General features: G+C 53.4%; 1 protein-coding gene across 1 annotated transcript; it reads right to left on the bottom strand.

Moving 5' to 3' along the window:
- Positions 1-961: 961 nt before the first annotated feature.
- Positions 962-18711, bottom strand: INPP5K (inositol polyphosphate-5-phosphatase K). Its single transcript, XM_041001694.1, has 12 exons — positions 18522-18711; positions 16802-16909; positions 16371-16479; positions 11744-11860; positions 11249-11424; positions 10551-10662; positions 9867-9976; positions 3732-3915; positions 2711-2848; positions 2435-2518; positions 2239-2343; positions 962-2135 (listed from the first exon to the last, which is right to left on the bottom strand). The coding sequence occupies exons 1-12, from the start codon at positions 18656-18658 to the stop codon at positions 2064-2066; spliced, it is 1452 nt and encodes a 483-aa protein (XP_040857628.1). The 5' UTR covers positions 18659-18711; the 3' UTR covers positions 962-2063.
- Between the last annotated feature and the right edge of the window lie 1217 nt (positions 18712-19928).

Below are 19928 nucleotides of genomic sequence, written 5' to 3'. Positions count from 1 at the left end.
CCACACAATGGCCCTTATCAGCCGTGGAGCCAGGCGTGGAGACCGAGCACACAGCGAGTCTCACATATTTCCTGTTTCCACCCAGCGGGTCGGGGTGGGTCCAGAGCGGCCATATCCTGACTGGGGCCAAAAGGGAGGGCGGGCATTCCCCTTCCCCTTTCCGTCTCTCTACCCCTCCTGGTCTCACCCCTCCCAGGCAAGGAGGGGCCCTTCCACCAGGAAGTGGGGGCAGGGGTGAAGAGGCAGAGAAAACGGCAGGGGGGCCGCCTGGAGTGGGGGGGTACAGCTCCAGTCCCAGGGTCACAGGAACTGCGATGGAGAGGTGGGCAGAGTGCCTGTGGGCTGGAAGCTGTCCTCTTCTCAAACACCCGTGAGCAGCGTAGGACAGAACCAGGATTCCAGCACAGGCCTCCAGACACGGCACTCCTGGGTCACTGGTCCCATGTGAAGCCACACCACTCAGGAAGCTGTGGGGTGCATCACACCATTGCTCTGAGCCTCAGGTTCCCCAGCTGCCAAATGAGGGGTGCCAGGTGTCGTACCCATGAGAGGAAGTAAGAGAGGCATGGAAGGGCATTTTGGGTTGTCGGAGGATGGCTGGTGTGTGTGTATGTGTGTTTGTGTGTGTATGGGGAAATAAATCATTTTCTGTGGCATGGCGGGGCAGAGGGAAGGTGGGCCAGTTGTGGATGGATTACCCCAGGGCCCAGCTGCAGAGCCGAGTGGTACAGAGAGCACCTGCTTGGAGCTGTCAGTGCCAAGACGCCCACTGTACTCAGCAGCTAAGCAGGACCGGAAGGAGAGGCCCAACCCAGAGCCCCACCCCAGCCCCACCTGGCAGCCTCAGACCCAGGAAGTCTAGTCTGGATCCATTGGGCCTTGCAGTGGAGCAAGGCATCCCATGCCCACTGGCATGGGCCTTCTGCCCTTCTCCCCAACATTAAGGAAGCACACACAAGTGTCAAAGCCACACTTCTAATTGCCCGCCCCCCCCCAACAGAGAGAACACAGCCAACCAGCATCTGCGAGCAGCTAGGGGACATTCTTCATACATAAGATTCCCAGCAGGAGGGGATGCAGAGAAAGGACCCTCAGCCTGTGGTCGCAGCATGGGCATGGCAGGCAGAGTAGGCTCCCTGAGGTATCTTCTGGGCCGAGGGCAGCTGAGTTGCCACTGGCACGAGGCAAGCGGCAGGAGTGTCCACAAAGCACCTAGAAAATACTCTCTGAAAGGCCCTAAGACCAGAGCCCCCAAAACGGCTACATCCTGGTTCTCCCCATTGCCTGTCCCCACCTCCACATCCAAAGGGGCCCAGAGAAAGGAGCAGCTTTTGATCAATATGGTCTGGCAAGGGTGGGGGTCGATGAGCTTGACATGGCAGTGAGCACCCTGGGAAACTGCGGGGGCTGCCCCGCCCCCACCACTTGGGAACCCTTCCCGAGAGAGCAGGTTGGTAGCTGGGTCTCCAACACAAATTGACTGGGGCCTTCCTACTTTTCTCTACTCAGGCCCTGTAACTTCTGGGTCAGCTTCCCTGCAGCAGGCAGGGGGCAAGACTGTGCTGATAGGAGATAGCCTAGGCAGAGGACCCCCTCCACTTAGCCAGGCAGCTTCTGTTGAGGCCTCTGCTGAGCTCTCACGGGCACAAGCCATGGGATACCAAGGTTCCCGGACTCTATCGCGGCTGGGCACATCTCTCCCACCCAGGCAGCCGGAGGCCCAGCAGGGTGTGACAGGAATGCAGGCCTGTGCCAGCTGGGGTAAGGGCCTGGCAGTGCTGCAAGTGTGTGGGGGAGAAATTACGAAATGGAATGAGAGCGAGAGGGTCCTTCCCACCAAGGGTAGGTTGTCCCATGTCTTCACGGGGACGAGCTAGCTGGTTTTACTAACACCTTAGCAACAAAAACCTATAAGTAAGTGGTACATTCCAGAGATCTGGACCAGAGAGAACAAAGAGGTCTGCTAGAGCTCATTTGGGAGGTGGGTACATGGAGGTTGCTCGGCTGCCACCTCACTGGCTCGGCCTGGCCCCAACATGCCCGTGGGTAGGAGCCGCCAGCTCTCACTGATGCTCAGAGATCTCTGGGCTGTCATCAGCCAGTGTGTCCTCCTTCAAAAAGAAGCGAAGTGGGATCTGTGGGGACAACACAGGGGAGAGGGCAGAATGGGGGAACAGTAGGCCCTGCCCTGGGCCTCTCAGGCACCCACGATTTCAATGCCTCTGGGGTATCCTGTACCTTGAAGGGTGTGCTAATCCCTGCTACCGAATTCAGAATGTTGCTGTAGTAGCAGAGGAGAAAGGAGTCCTTAGACTCAGGGATGTCGCTGAGGTTCATGTACACCTAAAGGGGAGGTAGGAGGGCCAAGAGGTCAGCTCCAGGGCTCAGGGTCTCATTAGCCAGTGCTCTGTTCCTGCCAAGCCAGTCCACATACCTGGTGGTGGTTGTTGCTGAAGGAGACCTGGTTGTCCCCGACCCACACATAGGACACATAGTCATTAATGTGGCGCATCCCCAGCTGTGGAAGGCAATTGGGTGGTCAGTAATCTCACCTGGTTCTGTCAGCCCCTCTGGATCAACCCCTGCACCCAGGCAGCTGACAGTGAGCTCCTGGGTGGGTATCTATGCCCAGGCCCTGTAGCTCCACACCCCAGGGGACAGACTTGAGGCTGTGTGGCCTGCTGACCTGCCACCCAGCCCGCCATGTCACCTTGTACAGTCCGATCCAGTCCCAAGGGCTGCTGAGGAAGTCTGGGTCTGAGGAATAGCTGATCAGCATGTCATTCTCGATGGTCCACAGGCTCTCCGGCATCAGAGTGATCAAGGGGGCAGACACCAACGGCTTCAGCTACATACAAAGGGACACCAGTTTGTGTCCTGGCTGCTCCACTTCCCATCCAGTTCCCTGCTTATGGCCTGGGAAAGCAACAGATAGTCCAAAGCCTTGGGACCCTGCACCCACATGGAAGAGACCAGGAAGACCGGGGGCAGGCAGGGAATTGAAACCCCAAAATACCAACTCCTCGAATAGAGCAGGGAGCCCCCGGGGTGGGTGCGAGAGCCCAACAGATTGCCTTAGCTGACCTGGGCTGGCCAGCACAAAGGAGACAGGGTTTTCAGGCGCAGTGGCTGGCTGGCCTGGCCAGGAATCAGGGGGCTGAGAGCCAGGTGAGGGCTGGGAATATGACAAAGGCTACAGGTTAAAAGAAGGAAACAGGTAGCTGCTCTCAGGCCTGTAGGGCTTCAGACTCAGGGTCCCATGACCATTTTTTGGGGGGGGTGATGTGTGGGAACACAGGAAGGCACATGGATGGAGAGCAGAGAGCGCAGAATAAAACCATGCAGGCCGAGGGCCCCCCCACCCGCCACAACCCTGGTCAGCAGAGGACAAGATGCAAGGATGGAGGCAGCTTCCTCTGCAACTCGAGCCACAGGGGAGCTGGGACAAAGAAAAGCCAGCTCAGCTTCACACGGCAGGTAATAAATGTAATGGAAGTCACCAGCCCCCAGGGAGAGTACCAAGAGGAAATGGAAACCAAGAAACAAAGGGCCTGCACACGTTTGTGACAGAGCCATCAACAGCTCCTAAGGAGAGCCAGGATACCTGACCTGGGAGGAGCGGCAATCAAGTCCTCCTACAGGTACCCCCAGGGGGATTGGCTGACATCAGAATCCAGGCCTGCAGGGTTGGGGAGGTGGCCCAGCACTAGCTGCTCCTCCACCAAGTTCACCTCCAAGTCGAAGGTGCCAGTGACCGGCTTGTGGTCACTAATGCTGTACATCATGTGGCTGTTATAGCTCTTCAGGGTCAGGGTGAAGTAGGCTGGCAGGCCGGAGATGTGGGGGATGGCCTGGGGTTGCCGCTTCAGTCTCCATAATATACGGTCGGTCCAGGCAGGCTTCCGTCTTTTCTCACTAAGGGAAGAGGAAGAATGGGGATGGGGCAAGAAAGGGCATGAAAGCAGGAGTCTACTTTCCTGGGCTTGCCAGGACCACTAACTCCAGCGTCTGTCAGCAGTCAAAAGACCCCAGGCCAGAGCTGGGGGGTGCCCACCAGTTGGTTTTCATTAGACTTAGCAAGGACCCTCTGTCTAGCCCACATTTCACTGAATGAAACTGTAGCTCAGAAATATTTCATTGAAAGCTCTTCTTGAACAAAAGGAATAGTAGATCAATCAACGTAAGACTTAGATCATGCAGTTTAGTCTGGGCCCATCTCAGGCCTCCACACTACAGCTAAATCCTGGCCTTGCACATACTAGGTTCCCATAGGAACACCAGTTTGTGTCCTGGCTGCTCCACTTCCCATCCAGTTCCCTGCTTACAGCCTGGGAAAACAACAGACAGTCCAAAATCTTGGGACCCTGCACCCACATGGAAGACCAGGAAGAAGCTCCTGGATCCTGGCTTCAGATTGGTTCCACTCCAGCCACTGTGGCCATTTGGGGAATGAAACAGTGGATGGAAGATCTTTGTCTCTTCTTCTCCCTGTAAATCTGACCTACTTTTCCAATTAAAAAAAATACATACCATCTCAGTTTGGATCTGGTTTCCTGTTTACTAAAGGTTTGACCTCAGGAAAAGACAGCTGGTTCCTGGGAAGAGGGGGCTTATTTCACGCCTGGGGTCAGCAACCATGGCCATTCCTTCTCTATATGTGGAGAAACTCTTCAAATACCACACAACCCTCAGTGTCAGAGTTTAAGGCCAGGCAGCTCGGCCACAGAACACATGCTCCTAACCACCTCTTACACCTCCTCCTCGTCTCCACGGTAAAACGGGGATCGTGACAGTTGCTTCACAGGGCTGCTGAGAGGGGCTCAGGCATGTAACCTGTCTAGTACAGTTGATGTTTGCCACTGCCAACATCAGCCACTGTTTCCAAAAGTCACCTGGAAGATGTCCCATTCTTCCTTTTCCAGAAGTGCGAGAGGCCACAGGGCCCCTAGGGACAGTGTTTCTTCTTAGAGGTAACTGAATTTGCTGAGGACAAGCAAGTCTGATCCCTAACCCAGTCCTGCCAAAGCAGCCTCCACGTCCTACCCTCCCAGTGGAGACAAAACAGCTTGGAATCCTGTATCTGCACAGGAGCAGAGTCCAGTTAGGTTTGTGAGTTCCTCTTTTTTGAGTGCATAGTAGTAGAGCCCTAGATTATACAATTCTCTAAAATCTTCAGAGAATCTTCTGTTTCCAGAATGAAGGCTGGAGCCCCAGGCAGAGTGTCAGGCTGCCCTGGCATGCTCTACTCACTGGGAGACCTGTCTTGCCCACACCCGCCCTCCCTGGCAGCTTTGCTTCTGCAGGTTCTGCTGCCCAAAACACTTTCTCGCCAGGGAGAGCATGTTGGTCAGGAAGTCATCCCTGACTGCACTTTCTGCTTCGGGTGCATTTCACACCGGCCCTTATACAGAGGTGTCACACTGTAATTTTCTGTTCCTCAGTCAGCACATCAGTTAGTACGTGAGCTGTCGGGCCAAGGTAGGTTCTTTTGTTATCTGTGTGTCTCCAGTGCTAGCAAAGATCCTGGCACACACACACTCAATAACAGCCCAAAGGAATGAATAAGCCCTAAGCTCAATCTCTCCCCTTGAAAATGCCCGCTGAAACTTACTGCACTCAAGTCTCACGCCCTTGTCTCCCATGCAAAATGCTACTTTTGCCTTCCACCTTACTCAGTGCCTGCTGAAGGCACTACTGTCACTTAGGCAACCAAGCAGGATACTGGTGGGTGAGGAGAATGGTGTCATGGTGGTGAACTGAGACTAGCATCAGAGCCCAAGTGGGGACAGGTTCTGGCCTGGTCATTAACAGCCAGGGCCCCTTGGCAATGACCTCGCCTCTCTGAACCTCTCTCTCTGCCAATGTGAGATGAAATGATACCAGGACTGACTTCACAGAGCCATGGTGAGGATTAAAGCAATAAGGGTGTGTCAAGGGAGTGGCCAAGAAGCAGTAACTGGTCTGCTTGCTGACTCTTTGGGTTGTTTCCAACCCTGCACCTTTCAGGAGGGTGTGAAATGTGTCATTCTTATTCTAGAGTCTGCAGACAAGGGGTCCCTGAATCCACTGAACAGGAGGTTCCATCAGTACCACATCAACACACCCCTTTTCCAAGCACCCTAGCTTCCAAACTTACTTATCATGTCAAAGAGCCCAGACTTAGGCCTGATGCAATAGTTCAACTGGCTAATCTTCCACCTGCAATCATGTCCCAGTGGTTCCACTTCCCTGCTTGTGGCCTGGGAAAACAGTAGGGATCCTGCTTTGGGATCCTGTACCTACATGGGAGACCTGGAAAAGGCTCCTGGCTTCAGATCAGTTCAGTTCTGACAAATTTGGGGAATGAACCAGTGGATGGAAAATCTTTCTCTCTCTCCTCTCTGTAAAATCTGCCTTTCCAACTAAAATAAATAATAATAATTAAAAAAAGAGGCCAGATTTGCTGTCACATCAAGATCTCCCTTAGTCCTGATTACAGCCAGTCTTTCCTTCCCATCAAGGTTTTCTTTTCTTACATCTTTTTCTTTCTTACATGCCAGACAATTGGAGACATAATCAATAGGACTAAAAAGCACATGAGTAAATAAGTAAAACAAACATAAAAATGCTACTTCTGGGCCTGGCATGTTAGCCTAGTGGCTAAAGTCCTTGCCTTGAATGCTCCAGGATCCCATATGGATGCTGGTTCTAATCCTAGCAGCCCCGCTTCGCATCCAGTTCCTTACTTGAGTCCTGGGAAAGCAGTAGGGAACAGCTCAAAACCTTGGGACTCTGGACCTATGTGGGAGACCCAGAAGAGGTTCCTGGCTTCTGGCCTCAGATCAGGTCACCTCTGACCATTGTGGCCACTTGGGGAGTTAATCAGCAGATGGAAGATCTTCCTCACTGTATATTTGACTTTCTAATAATGTTACTTCCATGCTTTCCATGCTCTTCTATATCTGTAATGACAGCAGCTAAAATTTGGGTCCCTTTGGGCACTACTAAGTGCTGTGATAGGTACCAATGCTGGTGGGCTATTGTAATGCAGCACGGGAGTGAACAGTTTAAGACTCCTCTACTTCTCACCCAGCTTTCCTGCTAACGTAGACCCTGGGAGGCAGATAATGGCTCCAGCACTTGGGTCCCTGCCATGTGAGGCACTTTTTCTCTTTTTCCATTTTTCTCATTCGGGCCTAGCATACACCTGAGTGTCTCTAGGAATTTGGGGAGTGAACTAGCAAATGGAACAAAGTTTTCTTGTTGTCTACTGATCCATGTCTGCCTTTCAAATAAAAGTAAGTAAAAAGGAGCCAGGTTATTTACTCCAAAGTGGTGATGTGCTGAACTTCTGGCTCCAAAAGCACTTTTCCCTTCAGCTCCCTATAGAATGCCAAACATCTCATTCAACTGCAACCACTGTTGACCAGATTTGATCATAATCTCCTCTACTCGCTGCCTACATAGAGACTGCGTTCATTATAAGGATTCTGACAGGTCTCTCGCCTGCCCTTGGCTGCATGCTATACCTGTACACCAACAGCCACCCCAACCCTGGTACTTTGTGTGCTGGGGCCAGCCCACTGAGGCTGATTCTCACCATGCTGCTGTTAGATGGAAATGCCTGTCTTTGCACCTAACTCTACTGCTTCCCCTGAGATATTCCTCTTGACAATGAGCCTCACCAACCCTTGCTGTCATCAGCTACTCACCTCCTTACCCTCTGCTCCAAGGTCCTGTATTATGTAGGGACCCGGCAGTGGTCATGTGATCCCTGCCCTTGGGAAGGCCCCTCTGCTAGACTGACTGCTCAGAAAGCACCATGTCATTCCCTTTTGTCCTCTCGGGCTCTCAATTCAAACACACACCAGCGCCAGTCATGAATCAGCTCCAGTCTCCACTCCGGCCATTCACAGCACACCAAGAAAGGGACTCTGTGTCCTAACAGCATCACTGACCAGTGCAGGGGCAGCATGGGGCCCAAGAGGGCCTCTCAGGCTGATGAGGGACGACCAGGAGGGACAGTGTCTGAGCTGAGCTGGAGAAGGCATAAGAGTTTAACTAGGCAGCAGTGTCCCTGTTGCACGTGGACTCAGGCTCTGCCCGCTACAGGACCTGTCAATCAGTGAGGAACTGCTGTTAGGATATTCCTTGTAATGTCCCCTGGTCTTACCCAACACTCCTCCATTTCCTGGGCAGGGGGTAGGAGCACTGAATGCACATGGGTCTGAGTTCACATTTTTGCTTGATCACTGAATCTGTCCCTACCTGACTTAGGGATATTCCCTGAGACTCAATTTCCTCATTTCTCAGACATCAGTAATGACAGCACCCACAGAATGAGGATAGGCTGTGAACTGAGTGAGTGACACATGCAAAGCCCTTTGTACAAGGCATGGCACATGGCAGGTGCTCAATCATGTCAATGACAGGGAGCTATTTTGAGCATCTGTTTCCTCCAGAGTAAGCATCTGCTACCATGCCCAGCCTTCCTTTCTGACAGCCAGACTGGCTGTGGATTCCTAGGTGGTCTGGGCTGCAAGCACTGCAGAATGCAGAGAGCCGGGTCCAAACCCCAGCCCCACCACCAGCGGTCCTCCAATATCTCTGAGCCTCTATTCTGTCAGTGGCAACCCAGCCCCAGTGTCCTCCAAGGACTCTGGTGGGATCCCCTTCCTGCCTCCCCTAGGGGCAGAGACACCTGGCCACATGGCCTATGTCCTCCCACTGGCAAGAGAGGGTCTGAAGTGAGCTGGTGGAGATCTCAGCCTAGACACCAGCCTGTCCTGCGGAGGCCATGCAGCTGTGGACAAGGGCCAGTCAGCCAGCTGGGGTCTGCCCTCTTCCCTCCTTTCCTGTGTTGCCAGCCTGGGCTCTGTCTGCAGTGTTCATGGCCTCTTCCTTCTGTGGACTGCCCTGGCCATGGCCCCACCATGTCTTGCTACATTATCACCTTCTCCCCCTTTCCTTGGCTGCTGCGTTTTGCCCCTGCCACATTATTTCCAGAACTGAGCTATGGTTTCACTTTTTGCTCTGGCTTGCCTGTGGAGATTCTGTTCACCTCTTAATTCCCAGGAGCTGAGATTCCCTCTTCTCTGTCCCCCTCCCCTCAATTCCTACCTTTCTAATAGCCCTGATACAAGGAAAGAAGCTGCTGCTATAGGTGAAACATAACAAGCTGTATAAGGGACTCATCCTTCCTCAGAATAGGATCTTCAACAGAGATGGGGTCAAGCACCTGTTGCTGGAGCCTCAGGGATGGACTCCTCTCAGCAAATTAGAAAGGGATTTGATAAAACTACTGCCTGAAGACACAAATCTAAAACCACGCCCCAGGCCCAGTGGTGTGCTTCCTGAGCGACAGGCATGGGGTCTGCTCTCCATCCTTTGTACAGATGACAAAAGTGAAGTTTAAACACATTGCCCAAGGTTGCACAACTGAGGAGAGGCAGAGCTGCTGTTCTAACCGCTAGATGCACAGACTTTGTGCTGTTCCCCATGGAATTCTCCACTGCAACTACTTCCTCCCCTCCTCTCATGGGACTCCACCCATTCAAGGGCTGCAGCAGGGGCATGGCATGCCAACAATTTGTTGAGCCAAACTATGGGAAGCAGAAGGCTGTAGAAACTGGGCGGAACCAGGGCTTCCAAACACTGACATGCAGTCTGTTCTTGGGGGGGTGGGCCTCAGCTACCTCTGTCCCTTCCTCTGCTCTCTCTGTCCCATCCCATGCACTGCTAACACCCACCTTCCTTCCCACTAAGAAAATGAGCTGGGGAGGAGCCAGAGGGACCATTTCCCAGGAGACAGCTGAAGTGTGATTCTGCCACTGCCAGAGCTGCGCAACCTCCTTCCTAGGCCCACCCCACCTGCCACTCCTTCTCACCTGGTGTCGTAGTTGTTGGAGTCTATGTCAAACTTGTACGTGGGTGGGAAGAGCAGGGGCCCCTCCTGGAACTCCCGGAGCAGAGGGTCCTTTTTCTTGGCAATTCTGAGCTGTAAAGACAGAGTTCCCAATTCCCCACAGCACTAGCCTACTGGCCTGGCACCACAGTCCATCCAGGGGGTCAGCATGTGTCAACCTAAGGGGGCCCAAGTCAGGCAATGCTCTTCCTCTGCCCCAGCCCCAACTCTTCTAGAAACAGCACCCCACTTCTCAGTCGTTGACTACAAGGGACCATGCTTAGAATTCCTACTCTCTGGGACTCACTAGCAGACAAGTGTTAGGGGGTAGCTTTCTGTAGCCAGGATCCCCCAAAGAGGTAGGGTCTCATCCACTAGGAGGAAATAAAGTGGGGGATGGAAGACAACAGGGACACGCATGGGCTGGCACATGGTGTGGGGCCATGGCAGGCCCAAAATTGTGGGCTCCTATTCCAGCCTGCATCCCGCAGCAGTGACCACCTAGCTGTTCCCAGTGAAGTTCAGGTACCAGCAGGTGAAGCCCTGCAGGCTCTCCCCCGCCCACCACTGAGGGAAGGCGAGGGCCACTCTTGGCAAACACACTTCCCTGGGTCTGCACAGTGGCTCCCATCCCTGCCTGCCCCCCGGACCATCCAGCACTCAGTACCTGATCCTTCTCCCACAGGGAACTGAAGTACTGATTTGATATGCACTGTCGAACAAAGTGCAGCCCCAAATCCTGGATCCGAAAGTTCATGTCTCCAAACCAGAGGATGAGGCTTCAGAAAGACAGGAGGGCTGCCTGAGGGTCCGTGATGCAGTAAGAGAAGGGAGGCACTTCGGGGAGCTCCAGCCTGCTCAATCCCAGGGTGCTGGAGGGAACGCCAGGGAGGGGGCCAGGGAGAAGCCAGGGGGGTGGGGAAAGACCCTGTGGAGATGAGCAGGCCTGGAACCGGCAGGACTGTGCTCAGGATCCCCGTGCCACCACTTGAGGGGCAGAGAGCAGCCTGGAAGGCATATGGCAAACACAGAGCAATCTCCAGCTATCCGCCCCCTCATCCCCAACTCCCTGTCATCAGCTAGTCACCAGAAAGGGCTGAGAAACAGTCCTTCCGGTGACCTCAGGAGCCCCGTAAGTTCTTGATGAGGGTTGCTAAGAAGGTTTGCAGGCAGGCTAGGAGGACTGCAGGAAGCAGGTTCTAGGGAGGCCAAGCTGGGTGGGACAACAGAGGGGACCACAGGGAGGGGCCAGGGGAAGTTGGGAGGCAGAGCCCTGACAGACTCCGAGGAGCTGTGACTGGGCAGAAAAGGGGAGGCAGGGTCAGCCCCAGGCAGGGAAGTGGACAGTTACAGCTCCAGGCTCACTCATGGTCCAGGATGTTGGGGATGCCACGTTCCTCAAAATTCTGCATCTCTAGGATCCGGTCAAAGTGCTCCAGCCGCTTGTCATTGTTGGACACGTGGGGAGGCAGGTGGCAGTTGATAACACTGATGTAGTAGCCGTAAACCTTCAGGCAGATGTTGACGCCCCCTTTATTGCCCTGGGAGGATGGGTGGGCAGAAGGGTGGGAAGCCACTCTGGACTGCATCGAGACCCCTGTTTTCTCCCTCTTGGGTGTCAGGACAGAAAGTCTCAGGGCCAGCCAGCCGGCTTCCCAGGGTCGTCTCTTTATGCACCCAGGTTGGTTGATCCAGCCTTGGGTCTTGGATACCACGTTCCCTCTGAGGCAGGAGAATGAGCATGCAGGACTGTGGGTGGGACAATGTCCCAGGATTCATTTCACTGGGTGTTCCTTTTACCCAGTTCTCAAGCTCCCAGCCTTTCCTGGCCCAGGACTCAGATAGCTACTCGGTCCTTACCCAGTACCCGTACAAGCCAGTGGGGATGGACTTCGTAGAGAGGATCTGGATAAAGGGTAGATGATGATACTTGACAAAGATCAGTAAGAGAAGCCCCTGCATGCGGACATGGGAGACCTGCAGGAGAGTGAGGGCAAAGGTCATTTGTTACCTGCACAGGTAGAGTGTCCTTGCTGGGGGTGCCGCTACACACAGTGTCCTGCTGCAGGGCCTTTGCAATCCTGGCTACTCCCTTCCTTCCGTCAGCTGCCAAATGACACACTTCAGGCCCCAGGTTTCAGTTTCTGCTCCAAGTGGACTGAACTGCTCCCCTTAGCACCGTCATCCTGACATCCTGATTACCCTCCTGGGCAGGGACCCTGCTGGTCAGGGCCTCAAAGAGAACTATGGTGATCCAGGACAGTGGCTAAAGTATTAGGAAGATCTAGGTCCACATCTCGATCTTCCTGCTTGAGATCTGCTATTGTGCAAGTGACTCACGCTATTTTCTCACGGATAAAGCACGAATAACGCAATCGAACATATGCTGCAAGGATTATCTGACAGCTATTAATTTTTAGCTTAAAAAAATAAATCCAAGGAAGGAACATGAGAGGGTATCAGAAATATCCTATATCTTCATTTGGTGGATGGTAACAAGGATGTGTGGAAACACCTGGAAAGTCACCACGCTGGGCAGGCACTTGGCACGGCGGGAGCTGCTGCTTGGAATGGCCCCAAGTGTCTGGACTGAAAGTGCCTGGGTTGGAGTCCCATATCTGCTGTCGATTCCAGCTTCCTGCTCATGCGCATCCTGGGAGGAGCAGGGGATGGCTCCAGCACTTGGCTCTCTGCCTACACCTTCCAGCCAGTCTGTTTTCTTGCCTCCTGGCTTTGGCCTGGCCCAGCTTTGGCTGTTGTGGGCAGCTGGGGAATGAACCACTGGTGGAAGACCTTTCCCTCTTTCTGTCCATCTTTCAATTAAATAATTAATTAATACAATCAGTTTTAAATTATAACAAGCGACAGGTTTCTGGCCCTTCTGGCTGAGGCACCCGTCTCCCACAGTAGCATGGGGGATGAGGGGGAGACAGCCTTGATTAGACTCCTTGCTTCTAGTTTAGGCCTCAACTTGGCTGGGGTATGAGGATTTGAGGAATGATCAGGCACACAGGAACTCTTACTCCTCTGTCAAATTAACTGAAACAATAATAATAATAATAATAAAAAATAACTGGGCCCAGCACAATAGCCTAGCAGCTAACGTCCTTGCCTTGAAGGCCCCGGGATCCCATATGGGTGTTAGTTCTAATCCCAGAGGCCCCGCTTGCCATCCACCTCCTGCTTGTAGCCTGGGAAAGCACTCAAGGATGGCCCAAAGCCTTGGGACCCTGCACCCTCATGGGAGACCCGGAAGAAGCTCCAGTCTCCTGGCTTTGGATCAGCTCAGATCCAGCCATTGCAGCCATTTGCGGAGTGAATCATCAGATGGAAGATCTTCCTCTCTGTCTCTCCTCCTCTCTGTATATCTGACTTTGCAATAAAAATAAATACAATCTTAAAAAATTATTTAAATTCACCCAATCATACACTTAATTTCAGCACACTTTGGTGTACTGTGGGGGAAAGAAAGCTAAGACAGTGTCCCCCTCAACTCCTCACTTACTGTAAGCAACTGCTGTCCAAAGAGACGAGGCGTGTGGAGGAGAGTGAGGGTGCAGATGACAGCAGGGGTCAGAGAGCAGTTAAGCACTACTGCAAGGCCTTCCCGTGTTTTTTCCTCCTCCAAGCCCACGGGCCACCAATGTCCCCTGTGGTGACTCTGGGGGGCTGCGGCCGGTCTGGGTAACGGTGTCAGGGCCTGGATTTCCCATAGCTTTACCCTCTGGTGGGAATGGGTCTCAGCCAGGCACCTCTCTCTCAGGATCCGGCTGTCTACACCCACCACTTAAGGAGCTGTTTCCGGAGCATGAAGTATAGAAGCCAAGAAGGAAATCCCCGGGTGGGGAGCGTGTTCTAGGGCCTTCCAGGAATTATGAAACTGGATCCCCCAGGCCAAGAGCTGTAGCGCTGTGCAGGAGGCAAAGCAGAAGGAACCACAAACTTGGGAGTGAAGCAGGACTGCACGTCAGGACCCGGGGTTGGCCAGCAGTCACCACTAGGTGCCCAGGCACCAGTTACCCTTCACCCCAGGTTCCATCTGCCCCTGTGCAACCAGGGCTCTGATAAAGGCTCACAAGTAGGTTCAAGTTGAACCTTAACTCACAGAGCAGGTTAAGGCCTAGGACTAGGCTCAGCCATGTAGACCGTAGCCCACCTTGTGAAGGAGCCACAGGAAGTGGGGGAGGAACGGGTGGGAACAGGGCAAGGTTACACTAGCAGAAGGGGGGGAGGCTTGGAGAAAAGCAGGAGACTTTAAAGGGAAATGTCAGCTGAAGGCAAGAACAGCAGAGGAATTAGAGAGAGGAGGGGCAGGAGGGGCTGGGTGTCCGGGCAACAGGCAAACAGGGTTAGCCTTAGGATGTTCAACCCATGCTTGCTCTCCCCCAAAACCCAGGCTGGATACAGGGTGTGCCCCTCACCCCACTTCTTGGGTGGGGGAATGAGGGGCGTTCAGAGCAGCTGATTGATCCCAGGAGGTCACAGGGTCAAATGGGTTGTGTGCTTGCCACAAGCTGAGCTCATTTCCTTGGCCCAATTCCATCCTCTCAACCCTTCGCCATTCAGCCAAGGGGCAGGAGGCCTGTGAGACCCTGGCAAGGGAGGTGACAAAAAACAAATGGTTCCACCTTCCATGGGGTACAGTTTTATTTATTCAGATTTGATTTGGAGAGAACCAAGCGCTCAGTGGGTGTGTATGTGTGTGGCATTTTCTAGCCTCAGGAGAACAAAACTTTGTATTCCTCCTTCCCATTCTTCCTCCTTGGAAGGATACCGCCTTTGCCCTACAGCTCCAGCCCCCAACCTTGCTCTCTGGGAAAGCAGACTAACAAATTAATTCTAAAGATCAACAGTCATCCACCAAAGGAAGGGCATAGAAAATTCTGGTATTTTCAAGCCATGGGAACATGTTTTATCAGTCAGGTGTGCAGAAAAGAAACAAGGTTAAAAACGCAGCAACCTTGAGCTTGCCTGTGGGTTCTCCTATGGGCTAGAGTGGGGGAGGGAGCAAGACATCTAGCCAGTATGACAGGCTAATTTTTAAGTTGATAATTTCCTATGGCCCATGAATGAGGTCCTAAACATTCAAGGGGTCCTTGGCAGAAAAATGGCTTCCTAGGGCCCAGCGCAGTAGCCCAGTGGCTTAAGTCCTTGCCTTGAGTGTGCCGAGATCCCACATGAGCGCTGATTCTAATCTCAGTGGCCCCACTTCCCATCCAGCTCCCTGCTTGTGGCCTGGGAAAGCAGTCGAGGACGGCCCAAAGCCTTGGGACCCTGCACCCGTGTGGGAGACTTGGAAGAAGCTCTTGGCTTTGAATTGACTCAGCTCTGACAATTGTGGTCACTTGGGAAGTGAATTATCAGATGGAAGATCTTCCTCTTAACAGCAACAACAACAATAATAAAAATGACTCCTTAACCCTGGTCTAAAGGGTGCCTAAAGGGTCCCCAAAAGTACACTGGTTTCTCTAAGACCCACTCCTATCTCTTGTGGGCTAACCACTGGGACCCCTAGAAACGTGGCGTGCATTTCCCCTGTGACTGGGGGACAGAGCAGCTGTGAGACACCTGTCAAGTGTTAACGCCCAGCAACGTTAACAGTAAGTACGGATCTTCAGAATATGGCTTATGAACACTGGAAGACTTAGCTTCCAGAAGCTCACAAGGCTTCTGAGCTGCGGTTTCATTTGTAGAATACCTTATTTAAGGAGAGTTGTCAAGGCTGGTTTTTTTTTTTGTTTTCTAAGATTTAAAAATAATATAGATAAAGAGCTTAGAGCTTATTTATGAGACACAACACTAAATAACGAATTGACTAATGGCAAGAATTATTACGACACTATTAGAATTTAGGATGGGTGCATGAATAGTGAGTGACTGGAGGCTTGGGGAGGGAGAAGCCCCCCTACCCCCGCCCCAAAAGCCCTCCAGGTTGACGCATTTCTAGGTGTTAAAGGAATCTCTGGAGCCCCACCCAGCTCGCTCTTGACAAGGTGCAAAGGCACAAAGCAGGGAGCCCAGTGAATCAGCAGTTAGCAAGCCTTAAGCCTCTCAGACGGGGTCCAGCCTGTGGTGCAGCAGATTAAGTTGTTGCTTGTGGGATAAGATGTAGGCATCCTATACCACAGTGCCAGCTGGAGTGCCCACTGTTCTGCTTTGTGTTAAGCTTCTTGCTAATGAGTCTGGGAAGGCAGCGACGGTGGCCCGAGTGCTTAGGTCCCGGCCACCTGACTGCTGGCTTCAGCATGGCCCTACTTCGGCCGCTGTGGCCATGTGAGGTGTGAACCCAGTGGCTGCAATACCTATCTCTTAACTCTGCCTTTCAAATAAATAAATCATTTTAAGAGAATAAATAAACTCTCAGTGACTGAGAGATATCACCAAAGGATTGACTGGGAGTAACAGGAACACATCACACCAATTCCTGGGGCTCAGCTGAGGAGAGACAAATGTCTCGTTTCTCTAGCCCCATGAACTTGTAAGTTACCTTGACGAAGTTCAGAGGGGAAAGCACATCCATGAAGAAACTGCTCCATGGGTCTTCAAAGGCAGTATCGGAAAGGAAGCTTATAATCCCCGAGTTCATTTCCTGCAAACTGACCATCCCGGGTCAGAGGCTTGCCCCTGGGCCAAGGTTATTGCCTCTGCCAGGGACGCACAGCACTGTTCTCAGTACACTTCAACTCTCACGTCCTCCCTCCCCTGGCTGCCTGGCTACTGACCTCTAATTCCCTGCCACTGCTGACCCAGGACAAGAGACACTGGACGGGCAGATATCCCATCAGGTTCCCTGGCTCCTGGCCACAGCCTCTGCAGCGAGGGAGGACCAGGTCCCTGTGGGGACATCTGGGAATTGCTCAGGCTCATCTGACCTCAGACACATGGGGACGGGAGAAGGGGGTCCCTACAGACACATACCCAATAACATACAAATCCAGGTTGAGGTCCTGGTTGTTCAGCTGAAGCAGGTCACTGAGGTCTTCGGGAGGTGCTGCTGAAGCCACGTTCCACGTCACCACGTGCACACTAAAGAAGCAAGGAAGAAAGAAGTCAGAGAGCATGGTGGAGCACGGACAGCAGCCGAGGCTTGCCCCTGGGTGTCCTGCAGACAGCTGCTGTGTCTGTATCAGGTGGTGGGAGCGGGGCAGTGACCTTCAAGCTTTGTCTCCTAAAGCAGGAAATCTCCACCCCAGCCTGGCTCCTCCATGCAGCCACACAGCTGCCCAACGTCAGCAGCACGGGTACTGCTGGCTCTGGCTCAAAGGCTGTTGGGTTGTGCAAGGGAAGGGATGGGGGTCTGGACAAATAGCCAGTGTTCCTGAAACTCATCAGGCCCTCTGGCCATCCATACCTTGTCCATCCCCTTCCTGCCCTAGCCAATTCTGAAACCACCAGGAAGGTTGGGGTGGGAACAGAGAAGAGGTCAGACACCTCAGCGAGGGGTCCAGACAGGAATATTTCACAGTAACAGAGAGAACAGCTCTTACTTACTTCTGCTAGCATAGCCCCAGCGCAACCAATGCTGCCTCACACTTAGCAGGAACTCCGTAATTCTCAGCATCTTCCCAGAGTCTACCCCTCCCCTGGGAATTCCATCATTTGGGGGAATATTCTCCACCTCTGTTGGGTTCTAGGGAAGCAAGTGAACTAACTCAGAGGCTGGGGACCAGGAGGGAATAAGAGACCGCCAACAGTTATGGGACTCTTCCCAGGCAGTCCCAGACTGGGTCACACAGCGAGCGATGCAGATCCCACAGCGACCAAGCACAGGGGCCAAGCCTCAGGGGAGCCCTGGGTCCACTGTGAGGAGGACCGGCTGCAGCAGCGGGGACACGCTGCCCTCCAACACCTCTATCACAGGTCCTTGTTTAGAGAACACGACTTGAAGAAATTTTTGGCAAGCTTACAGCAATTTCCCACCGCCCCCCACCCCCCATGAAGGTACATAAACAAAAACACACCTTCCTCGGAACTGAGTGGCCTTTATTTGTTTACGATCTCCCCCTGCTGTCCATCTGAGGAGTAAGTAAGCCCTCTCACACTCAAAGGCTCCATGTTTGCCTTGCTCTAAGTGGCTGCTGAGCCCGCGCCAGGCACCTGCGCTAAGTGGCTGCTGACCCAAAGTGGGGATTTCATGTCCTCCCTCTCAAGGCCCATGATCAGGAGCAAATCCATGCTCGTGACTTACACTAAGATGGAGATTAGCATGGTTTCTCCTCAAAGCACTGGCATGAGACAGGGCAACGACGTGGGCTTCACCGAAAGGTCTTATCTAAAGCTGATTCCCGATTTCCGGAGGTCATAACGGGATCAGGCAGGTCCCATGATGTACATGCTATTCACAGGCAGCAACAAGGGGCGAATGCCGGGGGGTGCTGTTGACTGCCACCGCTTCAGAAACCAACCGGGACATCCTTGCAAAGGAAGTGTCCCCATGGACACCGCGGCCCGACTTTAGCAGGGGGCGCAAAGCTCAGACCCTGTCACCACCCCCTTACTCGACACTGGCCTGCGAGAACCTGAGGGGCCGCCCTAGGAGCCTGTGCCCGCTCCTTTCTCAGGCTGGTCAGACCCTAGATGCCCCGACACCAGGAGGGTGAAGGCAGCGCCCGACTCGTAGCAGACCCCTCCGGCTCACCCGAGCTTCCAGATGTTCGGCCCACTGTAATCTCCCAAGTTTAGGGTGGCCATGGCGCTCTCGAAGGAGTCCGGCGGGCCACCGTCCTCCGGCTCCAGCTCCTCGTTGTCGGCCCACTCGCCGGGGTCCGCCTCCATGTCTGCGCCGCCTCGCCTTGCTCTCGCCCACTGTTTTCCTTCCGGATTCGGGCCGTCCTCCTCGGCTTCCGTAAGGGGCGGACCCGGAGGAGGCGGGTCCCCGGAGCGCGGGCGGCGCGAGCCGAGGCGAGGGAGCGGTAGGAAGCGGGCGGTCGGCGAGGCGTGCCCGGCGCGCGACGTAACACTGGCCGCGGCTCCCGGCCTGCCCTGCGCTGGCCACGCCCGCCCCGGGGAGCCGCGTCCACCCACCCGGGCGAGGCCTGTGGGGCCCTGGGCTTGTGCCGGCCGCTGTCGCCCCGGGAGCCCGCGGGGTCCTGTCCGGGTGGCGCACGCGCCCCGGGTCCCTGTCCCCACCCTCTCGTGGCCCCCCGGGTGTTTCAGATTCATGGGTTTGCCCGCTAAGACACGGCCTCCCGGGACATTAGGCATCAGTGGATGGACAGTAAAGCACTGCTTCTGTTGGGTCCCACATTTAAGACCAAGATTACTGTGATTTCTCAATTGAACAAAGAAATGATTTTATTTATGGAAACCCACAGTAAAAATTTTCAGAGACCTCTTGTCCTGTCCTGGTTAAAAAAAAAAGGGGGGGAGGGGTTTCAGTGGGGCCTGGTGCAACGGCTCACTGGCTAAATCCTCGCTTTGCAAGCACGAAGAGTCCATATGGACACCAGTTCTAGTCCCGGCTGCTCCACTCCCCACCCAGCTCCCTGCTTGTGGACTGGAAAAGCAGCCAGAGCCCCCAGAGTCTTGGGACCCTGCATCTGCATGGGAGACCTGGGAGAAGCTCCTGGCTCCTCCTGGCTTCAGATCAGCTTAGCTCAGCTCCGGCCATCATGGCCATTTCACACAGAAGATCTTCCTCTCTCTTTCCTTCTCTCTGTATTTCAGCCTTTCCTTTCCAATAAGAATAAATAAATAAAAATGGGGGACATCAGTTAAGAGTTTGAGGCTATCTAAGTTGTAAAAATTGGACATAAAAACATCACCAATAAGTAGCTGTCTAGGACTTTATTAGACTGCTTTCTTTTCCCCCCAATATAACTATTGGAAGATTGAGACAAAAAGGCACAAACTCACATTAAATAAACAAGGTGATCTAATCAATTCTACAAAGTGTAGTTTGTAAAGAAGTAGCACTAATAATCAACCAAAATGTCAGGGCATCCCAGGAGGGACTGTAAAAGAACTAGAGAGGGTAATACACACCACACTGCCCTTGTCTGGTCCACCAGAGCTCAGTGCCCCTTCTGTAACCCTGGAAGTGAAA

This window comes from Ochotona curzoniae, unplaced genomic scaffold (assembly GCF_017591425.1).
Source record: "Ochotona curzoniae isolate NIBS_2020 unplaced genomic scaffold, NIBS_Ocur_1.0 scaffold_2453, whole genome shotgun sequence".
Classification (NCBI taxonomy): Eukaryota; Metazoa; Chordata; class Mammalia; order Lagomorpha; family Ochotonidae; genus Ochotona; species Ochotona curzoniae.
Note: the sequence above shows the minus strand (reverse complement) of the source record. Positions and strands in the feature narration are given on the sequence as shown.